This window comes from Carettochelys insculpta, chromosome 15, assembly GCF_033958435.1.
Source record: "Carettochelys insculpta isolate YL-2023 chromosome 15, ASM3395843v1, whole genome shotgun sequence".
NCBI classification, from domain to species: domain Eukaryota; kingdom Metazoa; phylum Chordata; order Testudines; family Carettochelyidae; genus Carettochelys; species Carettochelys insculpta.
This window is the reverse complement of record NC_134151.1, coordinates 39682991-39708532: the sequence shown is the minus strand read 5'-3', so window position 1 is coordinate 39708532 and position 25542 is coordinate 39682991. Positions and strand designations below refer to the sequence as shown.

The 25542-nt window shown below is 50.0% G+C and overlaps 1 protein-coding gene across 3 annotated transcripts in view; it reads left to right on the top strand.

Annotated features, from left to right (window-relative positions):
- Nucleotides 1-25542, top strand: part of GRK6 (G protein-coupled receptor kinase 6) — a 48540-nt gene that overhangs the window by 1615 nt on the left and 21383 nt on the right. For all 3 annotated transcript variants that reach the window (XM_075009549.1, XM_075009548.1, XM_075009550.1), the window contains exons 2-5: nt 12579-12674; nt 18602-18714; nt 19153-19230; nt 19557-19657. In XM_075009549.1, coding sequence (XP_074865650.1) covers nt 12579-12674; nt 18602-18714; nt 19153-19230; nt 19557-19657 — 388 coding nt within the window. The remainder of the gene's footprint in view (nt 1-12578; nt 12675-18601; nt 18715-19152; nt 19231-19556; nt 19658-25542) is intronic.

Below are 25542 nucleotides of genomic sequence, written 5' to 3'. Positions count from 1 at the left end.
TCCAGTGCTTCACCACCCGCCTGGTGAAACAGTTTTTCCAAATGTCCAACCCACATCTCTCCTTCTGTAACTTCAGACCATTGCTCCTTGTTCTGCCATCTGACACCACTGAGAACAGTTTCTCACCCTCAGGCTCCTATTAAATCACTCCTCAGTCTTCTTGTCTGCAAACTAAATCAGCCCAAATCTGTCAGCTTCTCCTCATAGGTCCTGTGCTCCAACTCCTTTATCATTTCCGTTGCCATCCTCTGAACCTGCTCCAGCACATCCACATCCGTTCTATACTGGGTGTTCCAAAACTGGACACAATATTCCACATGTGGTCTCACCAGTGCCGCATAGAGGGGAACAACAACTTTTTTTAGATCTGCTGCAAATGCTGCTTCTAATGCACCCCAATATGCTGTTAGCCTTCTTGGCTACAAGGGCACACTGAGGTAGAAAAAGAATCAGCGATTTAGCTAGAGAGGTTGGAGGGGGTTAGGGCTACTGCAAAGTCAAGAATATTCCTTGAATGAAAAAGCAAAAAGAGGGTGATTGTGCTGAGGGATCTGAGTCCTGTACTGAAAAAACAGTCATGGAAGTTTAGGGAAGACTTTTCCCAAGGGTTGATGAGAGGGTGGTGGTTGGTGCTGTGATATGGGGCACCTTTTAGAGAGTTGGAGAAGGTTCCAAAGGCAAATGGAATTGTTGAGAGTGGACAGAGAGTAAGAAGAGCGAGTTGTGTTTAAATTATAAGGGAGGGGGAAGACTGTAGAATGGATTATGTTGGATGTGGCTGAGCATGTGTAATGGTAGTACCGTAAACTCTTGACATGCACGATTTTGCGTTGAGCTTAACTTGAGTTAACACAAGTTAAGTGCAACTCAAAATCTTGCTCCTCCCCAACCCTGGTTCATCTCCCGACCTCATGGCACCCCGGTTAGCACCCCTGCGCCAGCCCTGCTCACCACCTGTGCACTTCTCCAGCTCAACCCGCCACGTGTGGCTCTGGCTCAACTCCACCCCTGCCCCTCTGCAGGCCGAACTCACCCCAGGCTTCACCCCCAGCCCACTGCGAGGCTTGACCATCCCCAACTGCCCCCACAACCCCAGGACTTATATTTCACAAGGAGTTCCAGGTGCTCCTGCTGCTTCCCCAGCTGCCAAACGTGCGTTCCGCCAGGAAAAAAGCCACCCCTGACTTATGTGAAATTCGAGTTATGTGAGGGTGGGTGGGAACAGAACCCTTGCGTAACTCAAGGCACTGCAGCGTATCTGAATAAGCTGGGTGAGACTTGTGACATTTCTGTGAAACCCCAAATGTGGGCGTCAGTCAGCCTGGCTCGGTTCACAACGTGACATCTTGTAGGATCCTTTGCTGCTGGTGGATGTTCATCTGCCAGTTAAGAGAGCCTTTCATAATTTTTGCCTGAAGTCTGGATAATGGATTTAGCAGCAGGTATCACAATCTGTGACCTTGGTTTGGGTCACTGCAATGAACTGTACATGGGCTACATCTTCAAAGGAGCCTGTTATGTTACATTCAGTGCAAACACTCCAAGGACTAAACAAGGTTTTATTAAGCCTGAGACTAGTGGGAATATTGGACACCTTAAAAGTCCAGTGGAACAAGTTGCTTTTAAACAAAGGACCCTTCTCCATCAGTATGTGCTACTCAAACACTGGAGTAGAGAACTCCAGCATGCAATTGGCTTTCATTGTACCAACTGAGCAAGATGCATGAACAGTGTCCAGATGTGGACAGACTTGTAGAGACTCCTTCCCTTCTGGTAACTCTGGGTGCTGTTAGTAAAACAAAGAGGTTTCTTTACTGTGTATGATTTTTGATTGACAGTGCCTGAAGTCATCGGGAGATTTCAACTTACCCAGAATGTGAATTCCCCAGGGGAAGCATCTCAGCCTGGCATACTGTGGCCTGCGTGGCTCGCAGCCCATTTGTTCATGGTATTGGCTTTAACTTATAAGGCCCTGGATTGTTTGGGTTGTGCCTCCTTTAAATACCATCTTTCTCCTTTTATGTTTCCTCAGCAGCTTTGCTCTCCAGTGCACAAGCTCACGGGCCTGTGGCTTAAGCATGAGCAGCCTACAATGGGACACTTTGGTGAAAAATCCTTGATTCCTGCCTTCCCTCTCCTTGGTCTGCCAAGTCCTGAACTAGATAGTCTATGTGTGTTCCTGGGATTACCACTGGAGAGGCTTTTAGGCAGTGCTCTGCCTCGTTTGTAATGTCTTCAGGTTTTGTGCATGTCCTAAAACGTTATATCTAAATGCCTCAAATGTCTGGGGTGAGTGAAGAAGAGAAAGTATTGTCAGGGGTAGAGGAGATACCAACGTGCATTAAGTAGAAGTCAGTTTCAGAGAGAGAAGGCAACTCCTTACTCTACTTTTTCCTGGCCAGATGAATGTAGAGAAGACACTGAATGAGGTAGAAAAGGCAGCCAGAGTTGCCAGCACTCTCTAGTCTGAGCTCTTCGTCCTACAAGCAGAGAATCTGTTACTGGCAGCCCACTGAAAGCATGTGTCTGTTCATCAGTACTACAGACTTCCTGCTCTTTCTCCTTTGCTGAGCAGGAGACCCCTTTCTTACTTGAGGTCTGATGATCCTCTCTCCCTCCCCTCACTCTCCCAGTAGGTTTTCTGCCCTGAGCAACTTTTTAAAGACCTTGCTGCATAGTCTGAAGATGGCTGGGGTGTCTGTGAGGACAAGTATGCAGTTCAAAATTTCCCAGCTCACAGTGCTACTGTGGCCAAGCCTGCCCACAGCCGCCAAGGCGATGCAACAGTGCCAGTTTTGATAGGTGGTATAGGAGAATCCTGCACATAGGGCCTTGTTTTCTCTTTTCTGCTTTCCACTGCTGTTGCACAGTCAAATTCTGGTGCTGGGTGGTCACCCACAATAACCTTGGTGTTTTTACCCTTATTTAGAATTTCTCCTCATCTCAATCTGTATTCAGTGGTGATTGCAGAGACGCTCTCCATCTGCTAGCTGCTCAGTCAGGTAGAAATACTAAGTGAGGGTTTGCTGCGACAGGCTGTGGGATGGGCATTATTTGATTTTCTGTGATGTATTTTCAGTCCTGATGGCTAGCTGGCTCTTGGTTTCTTCATCACGGTCTGAGAACCTAGAATCTGAATATCTTATGCTGCTGGGTGGTTTGATTCTGGATTGCTGCTTAGACAATGCTGAGATGGTTACCAATGGAGAGGAGCAGTTAGGGCATTGATCTAGTAATGCAGAGAAAAGCCACCATAGCAAGAGCCATATATATGACTAACAAGAGTATGTAGAATAGTAACAGAGAGGTAGCCATGTTAGTCTGTGTGCCATCAAAACAAAACAGCAGTAATGTAGCACTTTAAAGACTAACAAAATGATTTATTCGGTGATGAGTTTTCGGTTAGCGTATGGGAGGAAGAGTATGGACATGTAGAGTTAGAACAGTTAATGCAAACAGAATTTGGAAGAAAGAGTAGCTCCTGCTTTGAGGGTTAAGCCCATTAGAAGTTAGATGAGATCTATAGCGTAGGTGGTTTATCTCACATCTGTTACTCTTGGGTTTCTTGTAACTTCCCTGAGGCAGCTGGTGTTGGCCTGTCACACTCAGGATACTAGACAAGTATAGGTTTGATCTGGCCTGGTGATGTCTTTGTTGCCAAAAATCAAACTGGACCCTGCAATTTGCACTCTGGACTTCTAGTATGTCATCTCAACTCTGAGGATTGTAGACTTCACTGATTAGGAAGCTGGTGAACTCTGCAGGGCTGATGGGGTAAATTTACCCCTAAATGAAGCCCCCTCAGAATTTGGTGTTCAGTTCAGCATTTGTGAGACTGGCACCTCTTGTGACTTTTCCTTCCTGCTGATGTTACACCAGGATCTCAAGCCCCTTTAGGTTTTTTCCATTTCTGGGCAGCAGTTCTTCCATCAGCAGAGCTATCTACACTCTGTACTGTGGATTGCTGTGTCTCCAGAGCCTGCCCCAGAGGCTGTTGCTATCATAAAGGCGCAGGAGCAAAGCTTGCCTCTGCAATCTCTTGGACAAAATGGTGAATTTCTGCCTGACAATCCAAGTGCCTCTGTTGTGACCCTTTCCACCCCAGCGCTGATCCCAAAACTGTACAAGGTCAGATCCACTCATTTGCTGCCTCCCATATGGTTCATGGGCCTCAGCTGTCTCCAAAATGGAGCAGGCTTCTTCAGTCCTGAGGCTGAATTCTGTTCAAGGACTTTTGGATTGGGCAGTGGGCAACTAGCAGTGGAATTGAGTGAAATGTAGTGCTGCTTAGTGACGAGCCATTGGAACAGCTTACCACATCAAAGCTGGTTGTAAACAAACAAGGAGACATACCTGTCTCATAGAACTGGAAGGGACCTTCGGGGGTCATCAAGTCCTGTCCCCTGCACTCACAGCAGGATCTATCACCATCCCTGAGCGATTTTGTTTTAAAAGTATTTTCCCCAGGCCCCTAAATGTCCCCCTCAAGGATTGAGCTCCCAACCATGGCTTTAGCAGGCTAGTGCTCAAACCACTGAGTTATTCCTCCTCCCAAAAAGAAGCTTAGTTCAGTCACATGGTATGGAACTCAGTAGTGTCTCATATGGAGTGGAGCAGAAGTTAATTCCCTTCATTGCAGGAATAGCTGGTAAAATTTCCTGGCCTCTTGTTATGTAGGCCAGACTAAGTGAACAGAGCATGGGCACTGCTGAATTTCAAGTTTCTGTACAGGTTTTGAAGGGAATCATAGAATCATAGGGCTGGAAGGGACCTCAGGAGGTCATCTAGTCCAGCCCCCTGCTTCAAGCAGGATCAACTCCCACTAAGTCATCCCAGACAGGACCTTTTCAAGCCAGGACTTAAAAACCTCTAGGGATGGAGAATCTACCACCTCTCTAGGCAACGCATTCCAATGTGTCACCACCCTCCTGGTGAAGTAGTTTTTCCTAGTATCTAACCTACTCCTCTCCTTCTTCAACTTCAGATCATTGCTTCTTGTTCTGCCATCTGACACCACTGCGAACGGTTTCTCACCCTCCTCTTTAGCGCTCCCCCTCAGGAAGTTGAAGGCTGCTATTAAATCACCCCTAAGTCTTCTCTTCTGTAAACTACACAAGCCCAAATCTCTCAGCCTATCCTCATAGGTCTTGTGCTCCAGCCCCTTAATCATTTTTGTTGCCCTCCCCTGAACCTGCTTCAGCAAATCCACATCCTTTTTATACTGGGGGTCCCAAAACTGGACACAATATTCCAGATATGGCCTCACCAGTGCTGAATAGAGGGAGAACAACTACTTTTCTAGATCTGCTTGAAATGCTCCTCCTAATGCACCCCAATATGCCGTTTGCCTTCTTGGCTACAAGGGCACACTGTATACTCATATCCATCCTTTCATCCACCATAACCTGTAGGTCCCTTTCTGTCATACTGCTGCTGAGCCAGTCGGTCCCCAGCCTATAACAATGCTTGGGATTCTTCTGCCCCAGGTGCAGCACTCTACACTTCTCCTTGTAGATCTACATCTTTTGGCCTAATCCTCCAATTTATCCAGGTCACTCTGGATTCTCTTCCTACCCTCCAACGTATCTACCTCTCCGACTAGTTTTGTGTCATATGCAAACATGCTGAGGGTGCAATCCAGTCCCTCATCCAGGTCAATAATAAAGATGTTGAAAAATACCGGCCCCAGAACCGAGCCTTGCGGCACTCTGCTTGAAACCAACTGCCATCCAGATATTGAGCCAATGACCGTTACCCGTTGGACCTGACTGTCAAGCCAGCTTGCTATCTATTTTATAGTCCAAGATCCAATCCATTTTTCCTTAACTTATGGGCAAGAATGTTATGAGTGACTATATCAAAAGCTTTGCTGAAGTCCAGGTATATCATATGCACTGACTTCCCCATGTCCACAGAGCCTGTTACCTTGTCGTAAAAGCTAATCAGATTGGTCAGGTAGGACTTGCCCCTGGTGAATCCATGTTGGCTACTTTTGATCGCCTTCCCCTCTTCCAAGTGCTCCAAAATGGATTCCTTGAGGACCCCTTCCATTATTTTCCCAGGAATTGAGGGAAGGCTGACCGGTCTGGATTGTCTGGATGTCCCTGGATTGTCCTCCTTTCGTTTTTTAAAGATGGGCACTACATTTTCCTTTTTCCAGTCATCCAGGATCTCCCCCGATCTCCAAGAGTCTTCAAAGATAATGGCCAAAGGTTCAGCAGTGACCTCTGCCAATTCCCTCAGTACCCTGGGGTGCATTAAGTCTGGGCCCATGGATTTGTGTACATCTAGTTTTTCTAGATAGCTCAGAACTTGTTCCTTCCCCACAGGTGGCTGCCCTCCACCTTCCCATACTGCATTGTCCAAGACGTTGTGTGGGAGTTGACTTTGTCTGTGAAGACTGAGGCAAAAAAAAGCATTGAGCACTTCAGCTTTTCCTACATCATCTGTCAAAACAAAAAGCTGAACAGGGACCAGTGCAGACAAACTCCTCAAGTTGCTTGAAGATCAGGTTTAGGGGGTGGAAGACTCTGGCCAGGTAATCCTGGAGCTAATGCTCGTGCCACTGAGGTGGGAACCGAAATCCATGCAGTGTCAGATTTTGATACAGACAGATCTATTGCCTGAAGGGACAAGCTGTAAAATCTCTCTGGAGGAAAGTACATTGGGGCAATTATCTTGCTCCTAGATTCAAGAGATATGAAAGGAACACTGCTACTGCAGTGATGGCCATAAGCTGCTGACTTCCAGGGGCTGGAGTGAGATACCTGCACATGGGGGAAGTGGAGCCTCAGCACCAATTTTTAGCAACTCTCCAGCAACGAATTTTGGTATTAGTGGTTGCTTTGTATGGTCATCTGGGTGCAGCTAAGCACACTCAGTTTATGCTGTACAGTCATTAATTAGAACCATGGAAAGCACCAGTCCGGAGTTTGCACTATGTGTGATTCAAGAATGGAAGATGCTCAGCTAGGTGCTTTGGTGGGTGAGAGCAGTAGGTGGCTCTACCACCTTTCTGCATACCCATGTCCTGAGGGTCAAATTGTCAAGCTCCATGGTGGTTGAGAGCAGCCCATGCTGGTGGACAGAACTGCTGTACCCGCTAGGATTGCTAGCCAGTCCTGCTCTCCCTGGAACGCCATGTACACCAGGGATCTCGAACTCACAGCCCTTCGGCCATCTGTGGCCCGAGTAGTTCAACAGCCTGGCATGCACATGACTCCCTATGGCCCTGGAGCAGGAGTGTCCATACTCTTCCTCCCAACTCCAGCTCTGCTCCTACTCTGCCCTCTTCCCCAAGGGATGTGGCCTCGGGGATTATCTGAGGGGGCCTGGCACAGGCAGAGAGCAAGGGTTGGGGCCCTCCTGAATCACTGCAGCAGTGATAGCTACAGGGAAGCGGAGTGACAGCAGCCTGTGCTCTGATCTATTGCTATCTTGCAAGCCAGCCTGGTTGCTCGGCATGGTGTGCCTCAGCCTGCTCCACAGCAGGCTGAGTTTGCCATCATGGTGAAGAACAGCAACCAGCCCCAGAATACCACAGGTTAACCTGAGTATGGAGGACTGTCATGTCCATAGGACAGTTGGGGCAGCCGTCACAGCTCCCCTCAAAAATGCAGGGCCTGTGGCCATTGCCCTGAACCATCCTATGAATGGGGCATAGCATTGCTATAGGCTGGGGACTGACTGGCCAAGCAGCAGCACAGCGGAAAGGGACCTAGGGGTTCTGGTGGATGAAAGGCTGGATATGAGAAAACTGTGCCCTTGTAGCCAAGAAGGCTAACGGCATGCTAGGGTGCATTAGGAGGAGCATTGCGAGCAGATCTAGAGAAGTGGTTGTTCCTCTCTAATCAGCGCTGGTGAGGCCACATCTGGAATATTGTGTCCAGTTTTGGGCCCCCAGTATAAAAAGGATGTGAATTTGCTGGAGCAGGTTCAGCGAAGGGCAACAAAAATGATTAAGGGGCTGGAGCACAAGACCTATGAGGAGAGGCTGAGGGATTTGGGCTCGTTTAGTTTACAGAAGAGAAGACTGAGGGGTGATTTAATAGCAGCCTTCAACTTCCTGAAGGGGAGCTGTAAAGAGGATGGTGAGAAACTGTTCTCAGTGGTGTCAGATGGAAGAACAAGGAGCAATGGTCTGAAGTTACAGAAGGAGAGGTGTAAGTTGGATATTAGGAAAAACTACTTTACTAGGTGGGTGGTGAAGCACTGGAATGTGTTGCCTAGAGAGGTGGTAGATTCTCCATCCCTAGAGGTTTTTAAGTCCTGGCTTGACAAGGTCCTGGCTGGGATGACTTAGTGGGGGTTGATCCTGCTTGAAGCAGGGGGCTGGACTAGATGACCTCCTGAGGTTCCTTCCAGCTCTGTGATTCTGATTCTAGCTCTGCAAACATCTCTCCCAGGCCACAGGGACATGCCAGCAGATGTGTGGAGATAGCAGCTGGAAGCCAGTGTAGCCCCACTGCGCTGGTGATAGGGGCCCTAAGAGGGATGTTAATTGTCGGGGCGGCAGACGGGGCTCGAGGAGGAGAAGGAGAAGGAGTACAATGAAACCTCCTTCTCTGCCTGGGAACTCGCCAGAGAGGGAGTGCCTGCTGGCCCTCTAAGGCTACATCTACGCATCAGCATTATTTTGAAATAATACATTCCAGAATAGCTATTCTGAAGCAGCTTATTTCAAATAATAGGGCTACATTGGAATGCATTTGAAATAGTGCCACTGGGTGCCATTATGGCTTATTTCGAAATAGTGTTATTCCATGTCTTAACAGCGCCTATGATGAAATAGCTATTTGGAAATAGGCATTTTCCTCCTGCAGTGAGGATTATGAAATTTGAAACAAAGTGACCGCTATTTCAAATTTATTTTGAAGTGTAGATGCTATCAACGTTATCTCAGAATAACTGCTGTGTTACTGTAGCCTAAGAGGATTTAATGACTGGCACTGGCCTTAAGATAAATTGAGTCTGAGACCCTTGATATACACTGGTGCAGACAATGAGAGCAGGGGTGATGCTGCCCTACTTGGTGGCAAGTATCAGAGGATAGCCATGTTAGCCTAGATCTGCAAAAACAACGAGAAGTCCTTTGGCACCTTATAGTGTAACAGATATATTGGATAGTAACAGAGAGGGAGCCGTGCTAGTCTATATACTATCAAAACAAAAAGTCAGTCAAGTAGCACTTTGAAGACTAACAAAATAATTTATTAGGTGAGCTTTCGTGGGACAAAGTGGGTCTGTCCCAAAGTGGGTCTGTCCCACGAGAGCTCACCTAATAAATTATTTTGTTAGTCTTCAAAGTGCTACTTTACTGCTTTTTTGTTTTGATAGATATATTGGAGCATAAACTTTTGTAGGCAAAGACCCACTTTGTCTTATGCTCCAGTATATCTGTCAGACTGCAAAGTGCCACAGGACTTCTGACTGCTGCTTTACGTGTTAGAACGGTGCATTTCAGGGAATCCTCAGCTGCTGCCTGAAAGGCAGTAGAAGTTTCCATTGTACTGCTGCAGTAGGGACAGGAGGGGCTGAGGATTTGGCCCACTCAGTGTAAAGCTCTCCATTAAATTAACTCCGCACCCTTGCTCCACAGGCCTATAAGAATGGAGCAGCCTGGCAGCATGTTCTGACCGGTGTTCAGCTCCTGCAGGCTTTGGGTGGGAAGGAGCTCCTCCTGGAGAATGGCCTGCCCTGACTCCTTCCCCTTAAGGCAGACGCTAGTGGCTGAAGTGCCTCCATTGCCGTCTGCTGCAAGGGGGTTGTGTAGGATGGGCCCTCAGAGCTGAGCTGGGCCTCTGCTTGCTGTAACTGAGGTCAGAACATGGGGCGTGAATGCTTTGCTGCTACGTTCCTTTCTAAACAAACCAGGCAAAAGAAGCTTGAGTTCTGTGGCTCTCTCCTTCCCAACTCCCAAGCAGGGAGGTTCTAGGTCTGCCCTTCATCAAACCCTCTGTACTGGGGGGAGGCTGTCCCTGGTTTGTCCTTTGTGCCTGTCACTGCAGGCTGTGTCTGAGAACAAGGTATCTGTGCTGCTGGCTCCTTCCCATCGCTGCTTGCCCTGGGCTTTGAGTCATTTCCTTCCTGGGTTTGTACAGTTGCACAGCAGAGCTGCTGATGCTGGGCAGATGAAATGGTGCTGCCTACAGAATGTGGCGCAAACTCTGGCATGTGCACCAGGGGCTAAGCTCCTTGGGCTCCAGCCTGTGGTCCCATTGGTGGCTGCATGAGATGCTCCAAGTGGAATTCTGCTTTATCCCGAGCCTAAGTGGTGTGTTGGACTGGTGGCACGTGGCCTAGTACCAGAGGTAGCAGTGTCTCCTCTGGCTGTTTTTCTCCCTGAAGCTTTCAGTGTTGCATGTTTGGACTGTGTGTAGTGAGCCTGTGGGAAGCTCTTTGCCCCAGAGAAGGCAAGCTGATTTAAACAGCCCTTGTTGAAGACAGCAGTGTCAAGGGCTGGACAGAGCTGGAACACTTGGTCCTGTACTGTACCTGAGGATTTTCTGCTGGGTACAGTTCCTTCCCCCACTTTTTCTGCCAGGGCTCTTGTCTGTTTATTTAGTAAGTACCCTATCCTGTTCCTTTGTCCTGTCAAGTTGGTCTCTTATAGGTCCCCTAGTGACGGCTGCAGGAAATCTGGCTGGGGAGGGAAGTGCAGACTGGCCAGGAGCAACACTAGGGGTTGGTTAATGTCTTCAGCAGTTCTTGGTGTACTACTGCCAGCTGCTTTTTCAATAGCTGATCAGTCAGTTGGAGGAAAACATCTTCCTTCTTTCGGAAGAGTCCCATTTCTATGCCTGAATCAGCTGAATCTGGCACCGTTGCTGGATGGGAGGGAAGGCAGCTGTGCTTTGGGCTGGTTTCCAGAGTGACTGTCCCACCCTGTGGCGTTTTAATACTAGCTTTTTACATAAAGTATTGTATACCCAGTATTTGAGGGCATCCGTCTCCTGTCCCACAACACTGGGCAGTTAGCCCTAGGAGACTGACCTGCTTTTAGCAGTATTGATGCTGTAATGATACCTGGCACTTGGATCTTGCTTTCCAGGTGTTAACTAACCCTTGCTCCTTATCTGGGAGGGAGGAATAGTGGCAGAGAGGTAGCCGTGTTAGTCTGTACTCCAATAAAACAAAGCAGCAGAAATGTAGCACTTTAAAGACCAACGAAATGATTTATTCAGCGATGAGTTTTCATGGGACAGACACACTTGGAGTTCAGTTTTGCAGGTGGGGAGGCTGGTATTTGGAGAGAAGGAAATGGGAAGGAAGATCAGTGTAGATGGGATTGAGCTGGAGAACTCAGAGAAGCTCACATATCTGGGGAGCAGCAGTACGCATGATCTAGACTGTAAGAAGGAAATAGCGACTAGAACAGTGAAAGCAAGAGCAAGTTTGAAGGCGATGGATAAGATCTGGAAAAGCAAAACAATTAGCTTAGGAACGAAGCTGAGCGTCTTGCAAACGTGTGTACAAATGTGAGATGTGGGCGATAACGAAAGAGTCTAAAAGAAAAATATTGGTTTTCGAAAGGAGTTATAGAAAGATTCTGAGAATAGGATGGATGCAGAAGGTCACCAATGAGGAATTATATAGATAGAACCTGATGCAGAAGGTTATAAAACGGAAGCTACAACTATTTGGGCATATTTGCTGAATGAACGACGAACAAAAAATCAAGACCCTGGTATTCGGCATAATGGGCTGTTCGAATCAGAGAGGCAGACCCCACAGAGAATGGATGGATGATATAGTAGATTGGTGTGGAGCTAGTCCACAGAACGTAAGCCTCTCTGTGCTGGACAGGGAACAAAGGAAAGGAATAGTGAGAGAGGCATCAGACACCAACGGGCGCTGAGCCCACGGTTATTGGTGATGCCGAGGAGGCTGAAGCGATGTGCCCAAGGCTACCCAGTGAGTCGGCTGCAGAGTTGAGATTAAAGTAGAAATTTACGTCTTCAATTCTACATGGATTTTTTGATAGCATATTGCTTCCATGTAGTGAATATATTTAGTCTCGGACGACTAGGTAGCATGAGCCTCTCTAATTATGCTAGGCAGGAAATTATGCCCTGGGGACTCCATACTCTCGCAGCACCTGGTAAATGTTGCCCGTCAGTGGAGGTTACTTTCAGAGATGAATTTGGAGTACGGGCCTGGAAGCTAGAGCAGCATTGGGCACTCTTAGGCCTTTCCAGTTTCCATTCTATGCCACAGTTTCCCCACCCATAAATGCAGGTAACTCCTTAAAAACGCTCGGACAGAAGAGCTTATTGTGGATTCAGTGGTTTACTGTTCCTCTCTAGTGAGCTGAGTGATTTATCTTTCTTTTAACAGCAAGGCAGGGTCTTGTCATGCAGAAAGGCACCTCTGCTATCTAGATCTGCTGCCTGGGGCTCAGGTCCCCAAGGTGCCTTGCCTTGTAGCTGTTCCAGGCAGTCCATCCCCTGATTCCCGTTGCCTGGATGGGGTGTGGAGGTGGAGTAGAGGTGTCTACTTCTGTGCTGCCAGGTCTGACACAGCGGCTGAGCCTTGTTCCTGACTGCTTCATTGTGATGTCTGTTCTGTGTCCCCTGCAGGTGGTGGAGGGAACAGGAAGGGCAAGAGTAAGAAATGGCGCCAGATGCTGCAGTTCCCACACATCAGCCTGTGTGAAGATCTCCGGCAAGCACTCGGTGAGGAATAGCTGTTCGTTGAATGTTGAGTGCTGTCCCGTGCCCGCTTTGCATGTGGGGCTGGTAGATATACACGTGTGGCTTTCTTGGGGTCCCTGCTAGTTGCTTAGCAGGCAGTTGTTCATTGTCCTGCTAGCTCTGCCTAATTGCATTTGTGAGACTCGGTGCATCATGGGGCACCATCATGTGCATGAAGCACAGGTCTGCCAGACATGGTCAGAGACAAGGTACAGAGAGGGGGGATGCAGTAAGTTATATTTTCTCTGAGCCTGTTGGACGCATCAAGCAAGATCCGTCGGAGTCCTCTAGATTGACCAGTGGCTGTCAGCCTTCCCAGACTACTGTACCTCTTTCAGGAGGCTGATTTATCTTGTGTATCCCCCAGTTACATTTCACTTAAAAGCCACATGCTTACAAAGTCAGACATAAAAATACAGAAGTGCCTGAGCACACTTCTGCTGAAAAAGGCTGACTTTCTCCTTGTACCATATCGTACAATAAATCAGCTGGACTACAAATAGTGTACTTACGTTGCAGTGCATAGTGTAGAGAGCAGTAAGAACAAGTCGTTATAGGAAAGTGTAGCTTTTTAACATAGCCTGTTACAAAATAAGGCAAATCTCTCTTGGAGCTGATGTACCGCCTGGAAGATTTCAGCGCACCTCTAAGGGTTATGTATTTCTGGTGGAGAACCACTGCCCTAAATGTTAGAGATTTGCCCAGGGGCAGGAACTTCCTTTTTTGTGTGAACAACGCCGAACCTCACATCCCATTTGAGGGCTACCCCTTTCATAAATGACAAAGCTGGTTTCTATAGCCACAGCCCCACATGCTCCCTGGCAAGCTGAGCCTAAATTCTTCACCACACTTCCTGGGCCTCCAGTGCAGCGTGTTCATTCCACTTACCAAAGGCACTCTGGAGTGAGTTGCAGCCCAGATAGCCACAGTTGATGCAGGAAAGTTGGGTTGTTCATTCTGATATTCAATTCAGTTTATTGTATGCAGTCCCCATGTTTTCAGTACTGGGAGTGCTTCTGGGTTTATTACTGATACAGCGTAACTGCATCAGCAAAGCCATGGCAAAAGCTGGAAGTTTTGGCAGTAGAGAAGGACCTGGAGTCATTTGAGGCTGTGGGATAAACACTTTACACATGAGTAGTAGTAAAATAGTGCAGTCACATTTCAAGCTGTTATCCTTAATTTTCAGCATTAACACACACTTCAGATGAGTGATGTGGTTCACCACACTGAGCTATTGTTTCAGGCTGTCTACAAATTAGGGCAGATGCCATTGCATCAGGTGCATTCAGGTCACATTGTGAAGGTTTCTGTGTAACATGAGGCGAGCCATACTAGGCCAGATCAAAGGTGCATCCAGCCCAGTATCCTGTCTTTTCACAGTGGCCAGTGCCAAGTGCCCCAGCGGGAATGAACAGAGCTGGTAATCATCAAGTGATCCATCCCCTGTCACTCATTCCCAGCTTTTGACAAACAGGCTAGGGACACCATCCCTGCCCACACTGGCCAATAGCCATTGATGGACCAAACCTCCGCAGATTTACTAGCTCTTTCCTGAACCCTGTTGTTGTCTTGGCCTTCACAACATCCTCTAGCAAGGAGTTCCATAGGTTGACTGCATTGTAAGAATCATAGAACACTAGGACCGGAAGGGGCCTCGAGAGGCCACCGAGTCCAGTCCCCTGCCCCGACGGCAGGACCAATCACTATCTGCACCATCCCTGATAGACATCTATCTAATCTGTTCTTAAATATCTCCAGCGAGGGAGATTCCACAACCTCCCTTGGCAACTTATTCCAGTACTTGACCACCCTGACAGTTAGGAACTTTTTCTTAATGTCCAACCTAAACTTCCCTTGCTGCACTTTAAGTCCATTGCCTCTTGTTCTCGCCTCAGAGGCCAAGAAGAACAAGTTTTCTCCCTCCTCCTTATGACACCCTTTAAGATATCTGAAAACCGCTATCATGTCCCCCCTCAATCTTCTTTTTTCCAAGCTAAACAAGCCCAATTCTTTCAGCCTTTCTTCATAAGTCATGTTCTCCAGACCTTTTATCATTCTAGTTGCTCTTCTCTGGACCTTCTCTAATTTCTCCACATCTTTCTTGAATTGGGGTGCCCAGAACTGGACACAATATTCCAGCTGAGGTCTAACCAGCGCAGAGTAGAGTGGTAGAATGATTTCTCGTGTCTTGTTCACAACACACCTGCTAATGCATCCCAGAATCATGTTTGCTTTTTTTGCAACAGCATCACACTGTTGACTCATATTTAACTTGTGATCTACTAGAACCCCTAGGTCCCTTTCTGCTGTACTCCTTCCTAGACAGTCTTTTCCCATTCTGTATGTGTGAAACAGATTATTCCTTCCTAAGTGCAGCACCTTACATTTATCTTTATTAAACTTCATCCTGTTTACTTCAGACCACTTCCTTCTGTTTGTTTGAAACCTGCTGTCTAAAGACTATCAAATGAAATTAATAAAGTGCTACATGACTGCTGTTTTGTTTTGATAGAATACAGCCTAACGCGGCAACCTCTCTGTCACTGCTCACCTCCTAGTTCTTGTGTTATGGGAAGGACTCAAGAGCACTTACTTATCAAATTTCTCTGCACCAGTCATGATTTTATAAACCTCTGTTATATCCCCATCTTAGTTGTCTCTTTTCTAAGCTAAAAAGTCCCACTCATTTTAAACTCTCCTCAGAAGGCAGCCATTCCAAGCTCCTAATAGTGTTGATTGCTGTTTTCTGAACTTTGTCCAATGCCAAGATATCTCTTTTTTTGAGATGGGACATCACATCTCCTTGAAGTATTTGAGGTCTGGCTGTACCATGGATTTGTACAGAGGCAATAGAATATTCTGTTTTACTCTATATCCCTTTCTTAAAGATTCTCAACATTCTGTTCCCTTTGGCTGTAGCTGCACTGAGTGGCTGTTTTCAGAGATGTATCCACAATGACTCCAAGGTGTCTCTTGAGTGGTAGCAGCTAATCCAGATCCATCATTTGATATATACAGTTGGGGTTCTGTTCTCCCAGGTGTACTAGCCAAGAGGTTATTACACTTTGGCTGTGACTCTCTGCTGTCTGAGCACACTCTGAGCTAGGTGTGGCTTTCTTGTCACCAGCGCCAAGCCCCACCAGAGGTGAGAGCAAAAGGGACCTGTTCTAACTTCCATCTTGCTTCTAAGCCCCAAGCTTGCCCTGCCTCAGCACTACTGCACCCCTTTGTCTTGCCTTGTCTGACACATCCCACCCGTCCCCACAATGCCCTTTCCCTAGAGGTGGAGGGTGCCACTGGGGAGCTTAGAGCCCAATTCTCGTTTGGCTTTTTAAATAAAAGTTGAGATTGTGGAGCAGTTCTGTCCCTGATCACTGAACATAGGGCTCAGTGGGTGGCAGCCGCCTTAGTCACTACCCAGTTCCATAGCCGTCCCAGTTTGTGTGTGTAATTCTGGGCAGAGATTTTCCTTCAGCTGGCCTCCATGGGGCTCAGACCTCCGCTCAGTCGGCACTGCAAGCATTTTGTTGCCAGTGCATTTCATCTGCTGTTGTGCTACCTGTTGACTATGCTGGCTGATGGAATTTAAATGCCTTTTCCACTGTCCTCTGGAAGGCCTGGGTCCTGTCCTTTGTTGGGTTGCTCCCCATGTCCCTTCTACCTCCTTTGCTGGGCTCCAGCTTTGTGCTTACTGGCTGTACATCTGCTCCAGAAAGACACCCCTTCTCATTTACAGCTCCAGGGCTGAGGTGCTGCTGTCCTGATGGGCAGCCCACGTTCAGGATTTGTTTCCAGCAGGGGGTCTCATGTTTCCCCTCTCGATAATGGCTTTGGTGCCAGGTGTGGGCATTCTTGTTTCCCTCCCCACCCAACCAAGCAGGTGGGCAGGCTCCTCTGCTTCACTGAGCTTCGAATCCCATTGCAGAACTCCAGCCTCTCTGCATGCATTGGCACCTGGAGGCCTGTGCAGCGCTGGGGCCAGTGATGGCGGCAGGGGATCTCTGACCTCTCACCTTTCTCCCCGGCGTGCGCTCATTTTCCCCATAGAGAAGGCAAGAGTGCAGCTAGTGAGGCAGCAGTGTGGCCCACTCCTCTGGGCTGGAGCTGTTGTCTCTGAGCTCTGCACCACTCAGGAAACCACAGCTTCCTCAGGAGCAACTGCTGCATAGGGGAGGGGACCGCCTACAATATGCCTGCCGTGGGGGCGGGACCTGGCAGCCTATCAAGGAAGAGCTTGAGGACCCCTGTCCTGGGGGGGGGAAGAGGTGGTGCTGAATACAGGGAGATGTGTTCCTACCAACCATACCTCCTGGCACTTTTCTGCCCCCCATACCATCCCTAGTGAGGGGGCATGGCCCTTCCATTGCCACCCTGCTCTCCCCTGTGCTGTGAGGGCTTTCTGGCCTGCGTGGAGGGCTGGACCCCAAGAGAAAATGGAGCCCCCTGCAGGCTGGAGGTGTCCTGGTCCTGGTGGCTGAGGGTGGGCTCTAAAACATTGCTGATTAAAGAGAAATAAGCAATGTTTCAGATGGGTGTTGCAGGAATCGGGTCTCAAACCACTCCTCGGTATTTTTACCAGAAAGCTGAAAGACATGTAACATCACTGTAGACTTAAAAAGAAATAACAACAAAATGGCAGATGGCCCAAAGATTGATTGGAGGGTGGTAAGTAAAGGTGAGGAGAGGTACTGATACCGGCTGGTATGGATTGCTTGGGGTGTGGGGCGTGAGCACCTGGACTTTTGTATGGGCAAAGGCAAAATTATACACCTAGGAATAAAGACTATAGACCATATCTTACCCTGGAACACAGGGTCTGAAAAGGACTTTGGGGCTTGGCCAGGAGAGGCAGTGTGGTAGACACCACCTGAACATTATTCCCAGTTTGGTGCAATGGCTAAGAGTTAATGCGTTGCTGTACTGTATCAGCAGGGGACTCTTAAGCAGCTACAGAGAGGTGATATTCCCCTTGTATTCAGTGTTAGTGAGACTGTTTCTGGGTAGCGTCCAGTTCTGATGTCCACACTGCAGGAGGCATGTTGAAGAATTGTGAAAGGTTCACAGAAGAGCTTTAAGAGCAATATGAGGTCTGGGAAATCTGCCATAGAGAGAGAGAGGGTTAAGGAGTTAAATAGATTTAACTTACTAAACAGAAAGCAGTGGTGACCGGACCATGGACAGTGAAGATCTCCATGAGGAGAAGGGTTTTGATTGGAGGGTGCTGTCATGTAGAAGACAGGCTGACCAAGATCATCTGGCCAGATATTGACGCTAACAAGATTAGATGAAGGGAGGAAGTAAAGTACCAAGTTCTGAAAGTGAAGGGAATTGCCTGTTGGAACAGCTTGGCGTAGGCTCACATCAGGTGGAGTCTCTACCCAGGACTGGGTGTCTTTCTAAATCTGTGGTGTCCAAAACATGGTGAACAGGGCAGTGTAGTGTGGCAATATGCAGCTCAGCGGCTCAAGATGATGAGAGGCAACCCACCAGCTGCTCCATGCACGTGCCCTACCACATGGTGGGATGCACGTGTAGCGGCAGCAGCAGAGGTGGCTCCTACGGCCCCAGCCTGGCTTCAGCCCAGGGTAGCTCGTGCGGCAGCAGCTGCAGTCAGTAATCTTGTGGGGCGCCTGCCTGGGGTTGTGTGTGCCTGGTCTGAGGGGGGTGGGAGAGGCAGTGGCTATCTGGTAACTTCCTCTTGGACAGCACCCTGCTAAATGCTATGCTCTAGTTCAGCAGCAAGTTATGGGGTATGATTCTTTGGCCTGTATAACCAGGAGGTCAGACTGGGTAGTCACAGTGCCCACTGTTGGCCAGATCTGTGAATTCTCATTGGCTTGGCTATGATGGGCTTTGCTTATATCTATGTTCCAGCAAGTGCCTCACTTCTTCCTTTGCATTTGCAGAGCGGGACTATCGCAGCCTGTGTGAGAAGCAGCCGATTGGGCGCCTGCTTTTCCGGCAGTTCTGCGAGACGCGGCCTGAGCTGTCACGCTGTGTCATGTTCTTGGATGCTGTGGTAAGCACACACTGCTTGAGAACCTCCTCCAGGATGCTCTCGCCCAGGTTGAGAGAGTCTGGGGCCAAGGCCCAACTGAACTAGAGCCCTCAGTGTGTTACTATTGTAGGGCTGTGTTGTGTGGAGACTAAATCCTGGGCCCTTCTTCCGTTACCTCAGCAGGGTGACTGCTTTATGCTGCGTGGTTTCCCTTGGGAAAGAATCTGTCACCTGCTGTTCCGTGAGGATCTCTGTAGAGGTTGGGGCGATGGTTGGAGTGGGAGTCGGGAGGTGCTCAGCTTGCAGGAGCCCTCTGTGCCAGTGATAGGGAGAGACCCATACTCCCGGGGGGGGAGATCTTGAGGGCAGGCAGCTAATTCACACTTTTCTGCGGCACTCTCTGTGCATACACTCCATGCTCAGCAGGGCCACCTTACCAGTCTCACTTTCTTTGTACAGGCAGAGTATGAAGTGACTCCAGATGAGAAGCGGAAGGAATGTGGACAGCACCTGATTGACAGCTACCTAAACCCCCATGTAAGTAAGCGACCTGAGCAGGCTGCTGTGGAGGCTCAGCTGTTGGCTCCATACCAGCACAGATAAGAGGGATACTTGGGAAGCAGATGGCATTATCATCCAGATACTCAGTGTGCTCAGGAGAGAGCAAGCCCCACCCCTAATGCAGGGCATCCTCTTACAGTCAGGAAGGAGGGAGCAGAGGAACAAAAGTCCTTGACTTCTAAGTGGCCTGAGGCAGGCTGAGACTTGTGTTGGGTTCCCCTGGATTCTGTTGTCCTAGCGAGAGCCTGTTGATGACCCTGGGGCTCAGCTCCCTGCGTCTAATTCAGCTTCTCCTTTCCCAGAGTGCGGATCATGTGCCTGAAGTTCCCTTGCAACTGGTGGGTGTCTGTTCTGAGAGGCTGGAGCAGGAACCATGCAAGGAATTATTCAAGGAATCAACCAAGTAAGTTGAGGAGGGGCCCTGGCGCATGGCTAGAGGTTGCACTGGATAACATAAATATTCCCAAGGGAACGTATCAGAGGGGTAGCTGCACTAGTCTGTATGCACAGAAACAACAAGAAGCCCTGTGGCAGGGGAATGGACACAGCAGGTAATTGGCCGAGCCCAGTGTAGCCATCAACATGTGCCCTCACGGGAACAATGTGTGTTGCTCCCAGGATTTGAATCTTGCTCCCTAGCATTGACAGCTAACATGATCTGCATTTGCAATGAGCACGCTGAGTCTCACCTGCACTGACTGGGGTGGTGGTGGTGAGTGCAGGCCAGGTACTGCATTTCCCTGGGTTTCAAGGGTCTTTGGAGGCCACAGCTCTGTTCTTGTGTTCTTTGTTTTTCATAAAATCATAGGGCTGGAAGGGACCTCAGGAGGTCATCTAGTCCAGCTCCTGCTTCAAGAAGGATTAGCCCCAACTGAGTCATCCCACCCAGGATTTTGTCAAGCCGGGACTGAAAACCTCAAGGGATGGAGATTCCACCACCTCTCTAGGCAACACATTCCAGTGCTTCACCACCCTCCTGGTGAAGCAGTTTTTCCTAATATGCAACCTATGCCTCTCCTTCGGTAACCTGAGACCATTGCTCCTTGTTCTGTCATCTGACACCACTGACAAAAATTTCTCTCCATCCTCTTTGGAGCTCCCCTTCAGGAAGTTGAAGGCTGCTATTAAATCACCCCTCAGTCTTCTCTTCTGTAAACTAAATAAGCCCAGATCCCTCAGTCTCTCCTCAAAGGTCTTGTGTTCCAGCCCCTTAATCATTTTTGTTGCCCTCCGCTGAACCTGCTCCAGCACATCCACATCCTTTTCATACTTGGGGGGGGACACCCAAAACTGGACACAATATTCCAGATGTGGTCTCACCAGTGCTGAATAGAGGGGAACAACCACTTCTCTAGATCTTCTCAAAATGCTCATCCTAATGCACCCCAGTGTGCCGTTAGCCTTCTTGGCTACAAGGGCACAGTTTACTCATACCCAGCCTTTCATCCACCATAACCCCTAGGTCCCTTTCCATTGTACTGCTGCTGAGCCAGTTGGTCCCCAGCCTGTAACAGTGCTTGGGATTCTTCCACCCCAGGTGCAGGACTCTGCACTTCTCCTTATTGAACCTAATCAGATTTCTTTTGGCCCAGTCCTCCAATTTATCCAGGGCCCTCTGGATCCTATCCAGAGAGTAGGGAGGGTAGACTTTGATGCCTTGGTGTCATCTGCAAACTCGCTGAGGGTGCAATCCAGTCCCTCATCCAGGTCGTTAATAAAGATGTTGAACAACACCGTCCCCAGAACCGAGCCTTGTGGCGCTCTGCTTGAAACTGACCACCATCCAGAGATCCAGATATTGAGCCCCCACCGTCAAGCCAGCTTTCTATCCATCTTATAGTCCATTGATCCAATCCATCCTTCTTCAGTTTATGGGCGAGAGTGTTGTGGGAGACTGTACCAGAAGCTTTGCTGAAGTCAAGGTATATCACATTCACTGACTTCCCCATGTCCACAGAGCCTGTTACCTTCTAATAGAAATTAATTAGAGTGGTCAGGCAGGACTTGCCCCTGGTGAATCCATGTTGGCTACTCTTGATCACTTTCCCCTCTTCCAAGTGCTCCAAAATGGATTCCTTGAGGATCCCCTCCATTATTTTCCCAGGGATTGAGGTAAGGCTGACCAGTCTACAGTTCCCTGGATTGTCCTTCTTTCCTTTTTTCAGGATGGGCACTACGTTTGTCTTTCACCAGTCATGTGGGATCTCTCTCAATCTCCAAAAGTCTTCAAAGATAATGGCCAAAGGCTCAACAATAACATCTGCCAATTCCCTCTGTACCTTGGGTGCATTTTTCTAGGTAGCTCTTAATTTGTTCCTTCCCCGCCGATGGCTGCCCTCCACCTTCCCATACTGCATTGTCTCGCACCGCAGTGTGGGAGCTGTCCTTGTCTGTGAAGACTGAGGCAAAACAAGCATTGAGCACTTCAGCTTTTCCTACATCATCTGTCACTAGGTTACCTCCCTCACCCAGTAACAGCTCCACACCTTTCCTGATAACCCTCTTATTGTTAACATGCCTGTAGAAACCCCTCTTATTATCCTTCACATCCCTCGCCAGCTGCAGTTCCAATTGTGCTTTCGCTTTTCCGATTACTGCCCAGCATTCTCCAGCCATATTTTTATGCTCCTCCTTAGTCAATTGTCCACGTTTCCATTTCTTATATGCATCGTTTTTGAGTTTAAGCTGACCAAGGATTCTTCTTCGAGTGTCCCCGTGGGTGCTCCACATTAGGTGTCGGGCTCGCCCGGCGCCGCAGATCGGATCTTCCAAGCAGTTTCTGCCGGACCGCGCATGCGCCGGTGCGCGCCGCTCCCCCACGCGCTCCCGGCCATGTGCGCGATCCGGTCCCCGCCAGTTCCTCTTAACCGCCGTCGGCTGCAGACGGAATCCAACTAGGCTAAGGCTAAGTAGTGTATTCAACGACTTTATCTGTTTTTTCTTAAAGTTTTTTCAGGCACTTAGGCTACTATAAGCTTGCCGGTTGTTATTTTGTAAAAAAAAAAAAAAAAAAACAACAACGAACAAGCTAGGAGAGGGACAGCTCAGCCAGTCCCAGTAACAAGCGCCGGAGGCCAGGAGCTAGGGCTATCAGCCCTCCTGCTAAGGCAGGCCATCGGACGGGGAAAACGGCACAAAGAAGGTGCTAAGTACCCACTTAAAAACTCAAAGACTCATCAACAATGTCCTCTTCAGGCTTTAAAAAAAAAAAAAAATGCTGCTTCTTGATAAGGCCCTCCAGCCAGAAGCGCCGGAGCGGCCGCAGCAGGAGGGACCCTCCGGGGCCCTTAAAAGGAAAGCTGCCTCCCTCACTCCATCAGCGCAAAAACGGAGGAAAGTATCTCCAGCCCGATCCCTGCCGGCAGCAACAGCGAGCGGGACGGGAGGAGCAAGCAGCCCCCAGCCGCAGCAACAGCTGATCGGCAGCTGCACGGAGAGCCACGTGGAAGCGGCTCAGCCTCCGATACTCAGCCAGCCACCCCGCACCGCAGGCAGGGCGGCGGCTAAGCAAACGCCGGTACCGGCGGCACCGCAGGCAGCGACACCGACCCCCGCGGAACCGGCGGTGCAGAGCGCGCAGGCACGTAGCCTGCCGGCACCGGAGGACACCGCACATGCGGCATCGCCCTCAAGCGTGCCTAGCACGGTGCGGACGGGGCCGGAATCCCCTGTATGCTCCCCAGCCCGATCCCTGCCGGCAGCAACGGCGAGCGGGACAGGAGGAGCGAGCAGCCCCCAGCCGCAGCAACAGCTGATCGGCGGCGGCACGGAGAGCCACGTGCAAGCGGCTCAGCCTCCGATAATCAGCCAGCCACCCCGCACCGCAGGCAGGGCGGCGGCTAAACAAGCGCCGGTACCGGCGGCACCGCGGGCAGCGGCACTGACCCCCGGGGAACCGGCGGTGCAGAGCGCGCAGGCACGTAGCCTGCCGGCACTGGAGGACACCGCACATGCGGCACCGCCCTTGAGCGTGCTGAGCTCGGTGCGGACGCCGGAATGCCCTGTATGCTCCCCAGCCCGATCCCTGCCGGCAGCAACAGCGAGCGGGACGGGAGGAGCGAGCAGCCCCCAGCCGCAGCAACAGCTGATCGGCGGCGGCACGGAGAGCCACGTGCAAGCGGCTCACCCTTCGATAATCAGCCAGCCGCCCTGCACCGCAGGCAGGGCGGCGGCTAAACAAGCGCCGGTACCACCGACCCCCGGAAAACCGGCGGTGCAGAGCGCGCAGGCACGCAGCCTGCCGGCACCAAAGGACACCGCACGTGCGGCACCGACTTCGAGTGTGCCGAGCTTGGTGCGGACGGGGCCGGGATCCCCTGTATGTCAGGGGCGGAGTTACCTCCTCAAGGGAGGGGGAAGACTGCACACAAGAGGAGGCATTGCAGCCCCTCTCCGCACAGGGCTGTGGAGTTGCTTTCTCACAGCCCTCCGCTATGTTGCAGACTCCAACTAGAAGGCAGGGGTCCCCCCCCCCTTGGCCTACCCGGAGCCCCCTTCTCCATTTCTGCAACCAGCCTCACCCTGGCTGGGACCACCTCCACCCTTCCTGGGATTTGAACCGCTGGACTATTAGGCAAAGTCACTCTCTCCGGGGTCTCGACGGTCTCCCTCCCCCAGACGCACAGGGTATGCACCAAGGGAGTGGTCTAGGTCACCTTCCCAAGACCAGTGCTTATACTGCCATGGTTGCCCCTACCACGCAGGGCATAGACACCATCGGCAATCTACTAGGGAAAGATCCCTACGAACGATCTCGTACCCCCGAGGGCAATTGCGACCGGGGACAGAGACTTAAGCATCTCAGGGGGTTGGAACCTCAGGTTATGGAACCCCGAGATTTTCCTCGCACACCTCTAGTGAGAGGGTGTACCATCATCAGCAGGAACCGGAAGGGTCCAGAGAGACATACCCCAGCGGTTCCTCGCTTTCCTCCCCGGATGAGGCTACGGCCCCGGGGGGCGTCCATCCTCCGGACGATCTCAAACAGTTCCAAGAGCTGTTTTACGAGGGTGGCCTTCACGCAAGGCTTCCAGACAGCAAAGGTGCAAGAGCAACACCATAAGCTCCTCAAAAATCTGAGACCTCCGGCCTCCTCCAAAATAGCAATACCGCTGATGACGCAATCTTGGAGTCTGCCACTATGATATGGCAGACTCCTGCGACTATTCCGCCTGTCCACAAAAGAGCGAAAAAAATAAATAAATAAATAAATACTTCGTGCCCACGAAGGGCATGGAGTTCCTGTTCAGCCACCCACAACCAAATTCTTTGGTGGTGGAGTCGTCGCAACGTGGGGGAATAGACAAACATGCCAAAAAGCTAGAGCTGTTGGGCAGAAAGGTCTACTCCTCCTCCACGCTACTGTTGCCAATGGCAAATTACGCAGCGCATCTAGCGAACCATAATTTCGACAACCACATTAGGTTGACCTCCCTCATGGACTCGCTTCCAGAGGGCACGAAACCAGTGCTCAAGGCCATCATCCGACCATTTTATAACCAGTGGCAAAGGATCACCACAGACAAATGGGTGCTAGAGATCATAGCCACGGGGTACGCCATCCCCTCCCAGTTGCTCCCACCGCCATGACCTCCACCCGGGGCCCCACCTCCAGGAGACCTCCCATGTAGCGAGGCTCAAGCAGGAGGTAGACCATCTCATGCTTGTAGGGGCAGTGGAAAGAGTGCCGGAGCAACTGCAAGGGAGAGGGTTCTACTCCAGGTACTTCCTCACGGGGAGGCCCATCTTAGATTTTCGAGGCCTCACCAGTACCTGCGCAAGCAACGTTTTCGGATGATCACAAACGCCTCCATCCTTACGGCACTAGACGATGGAGATTGGTTCGCAGCCCTCAACTTACAAGGTCCTACCGTTTGGGCTCTCCTCAGCCCCCAGAGTCTTCACCAAGACCTTGGCAGTGGTGTCAGCCTACCTGCACAGACAGGGGGTATTTATATTCCAGTATCTGAATGACTGCCTACTCAAAGGGGCCTCAAAGGAGGAGGTACTACGCATAATATGTGTCACAGCAGGCACATTCTCTTCGCTCGGCCTGCTTATCAATCTGACAAAATCAAAGACAGACCCCACACAGGACATAGAGTTCGTAGGGGCACGCATAAATTCTATTACAGCGAGGGCGTATCTACCAGAGACTCGCTTTCGGGCCATCGGCTCCCTCGCGCAAGGCTTCACCTTCAGCCCTATGGTGCCGGTTCTGACGTGCTTACAGCCGCTGGGCCACATGGCAGCAGCGACGTTTCGTAGAACAGAACTCCAGGTTACACA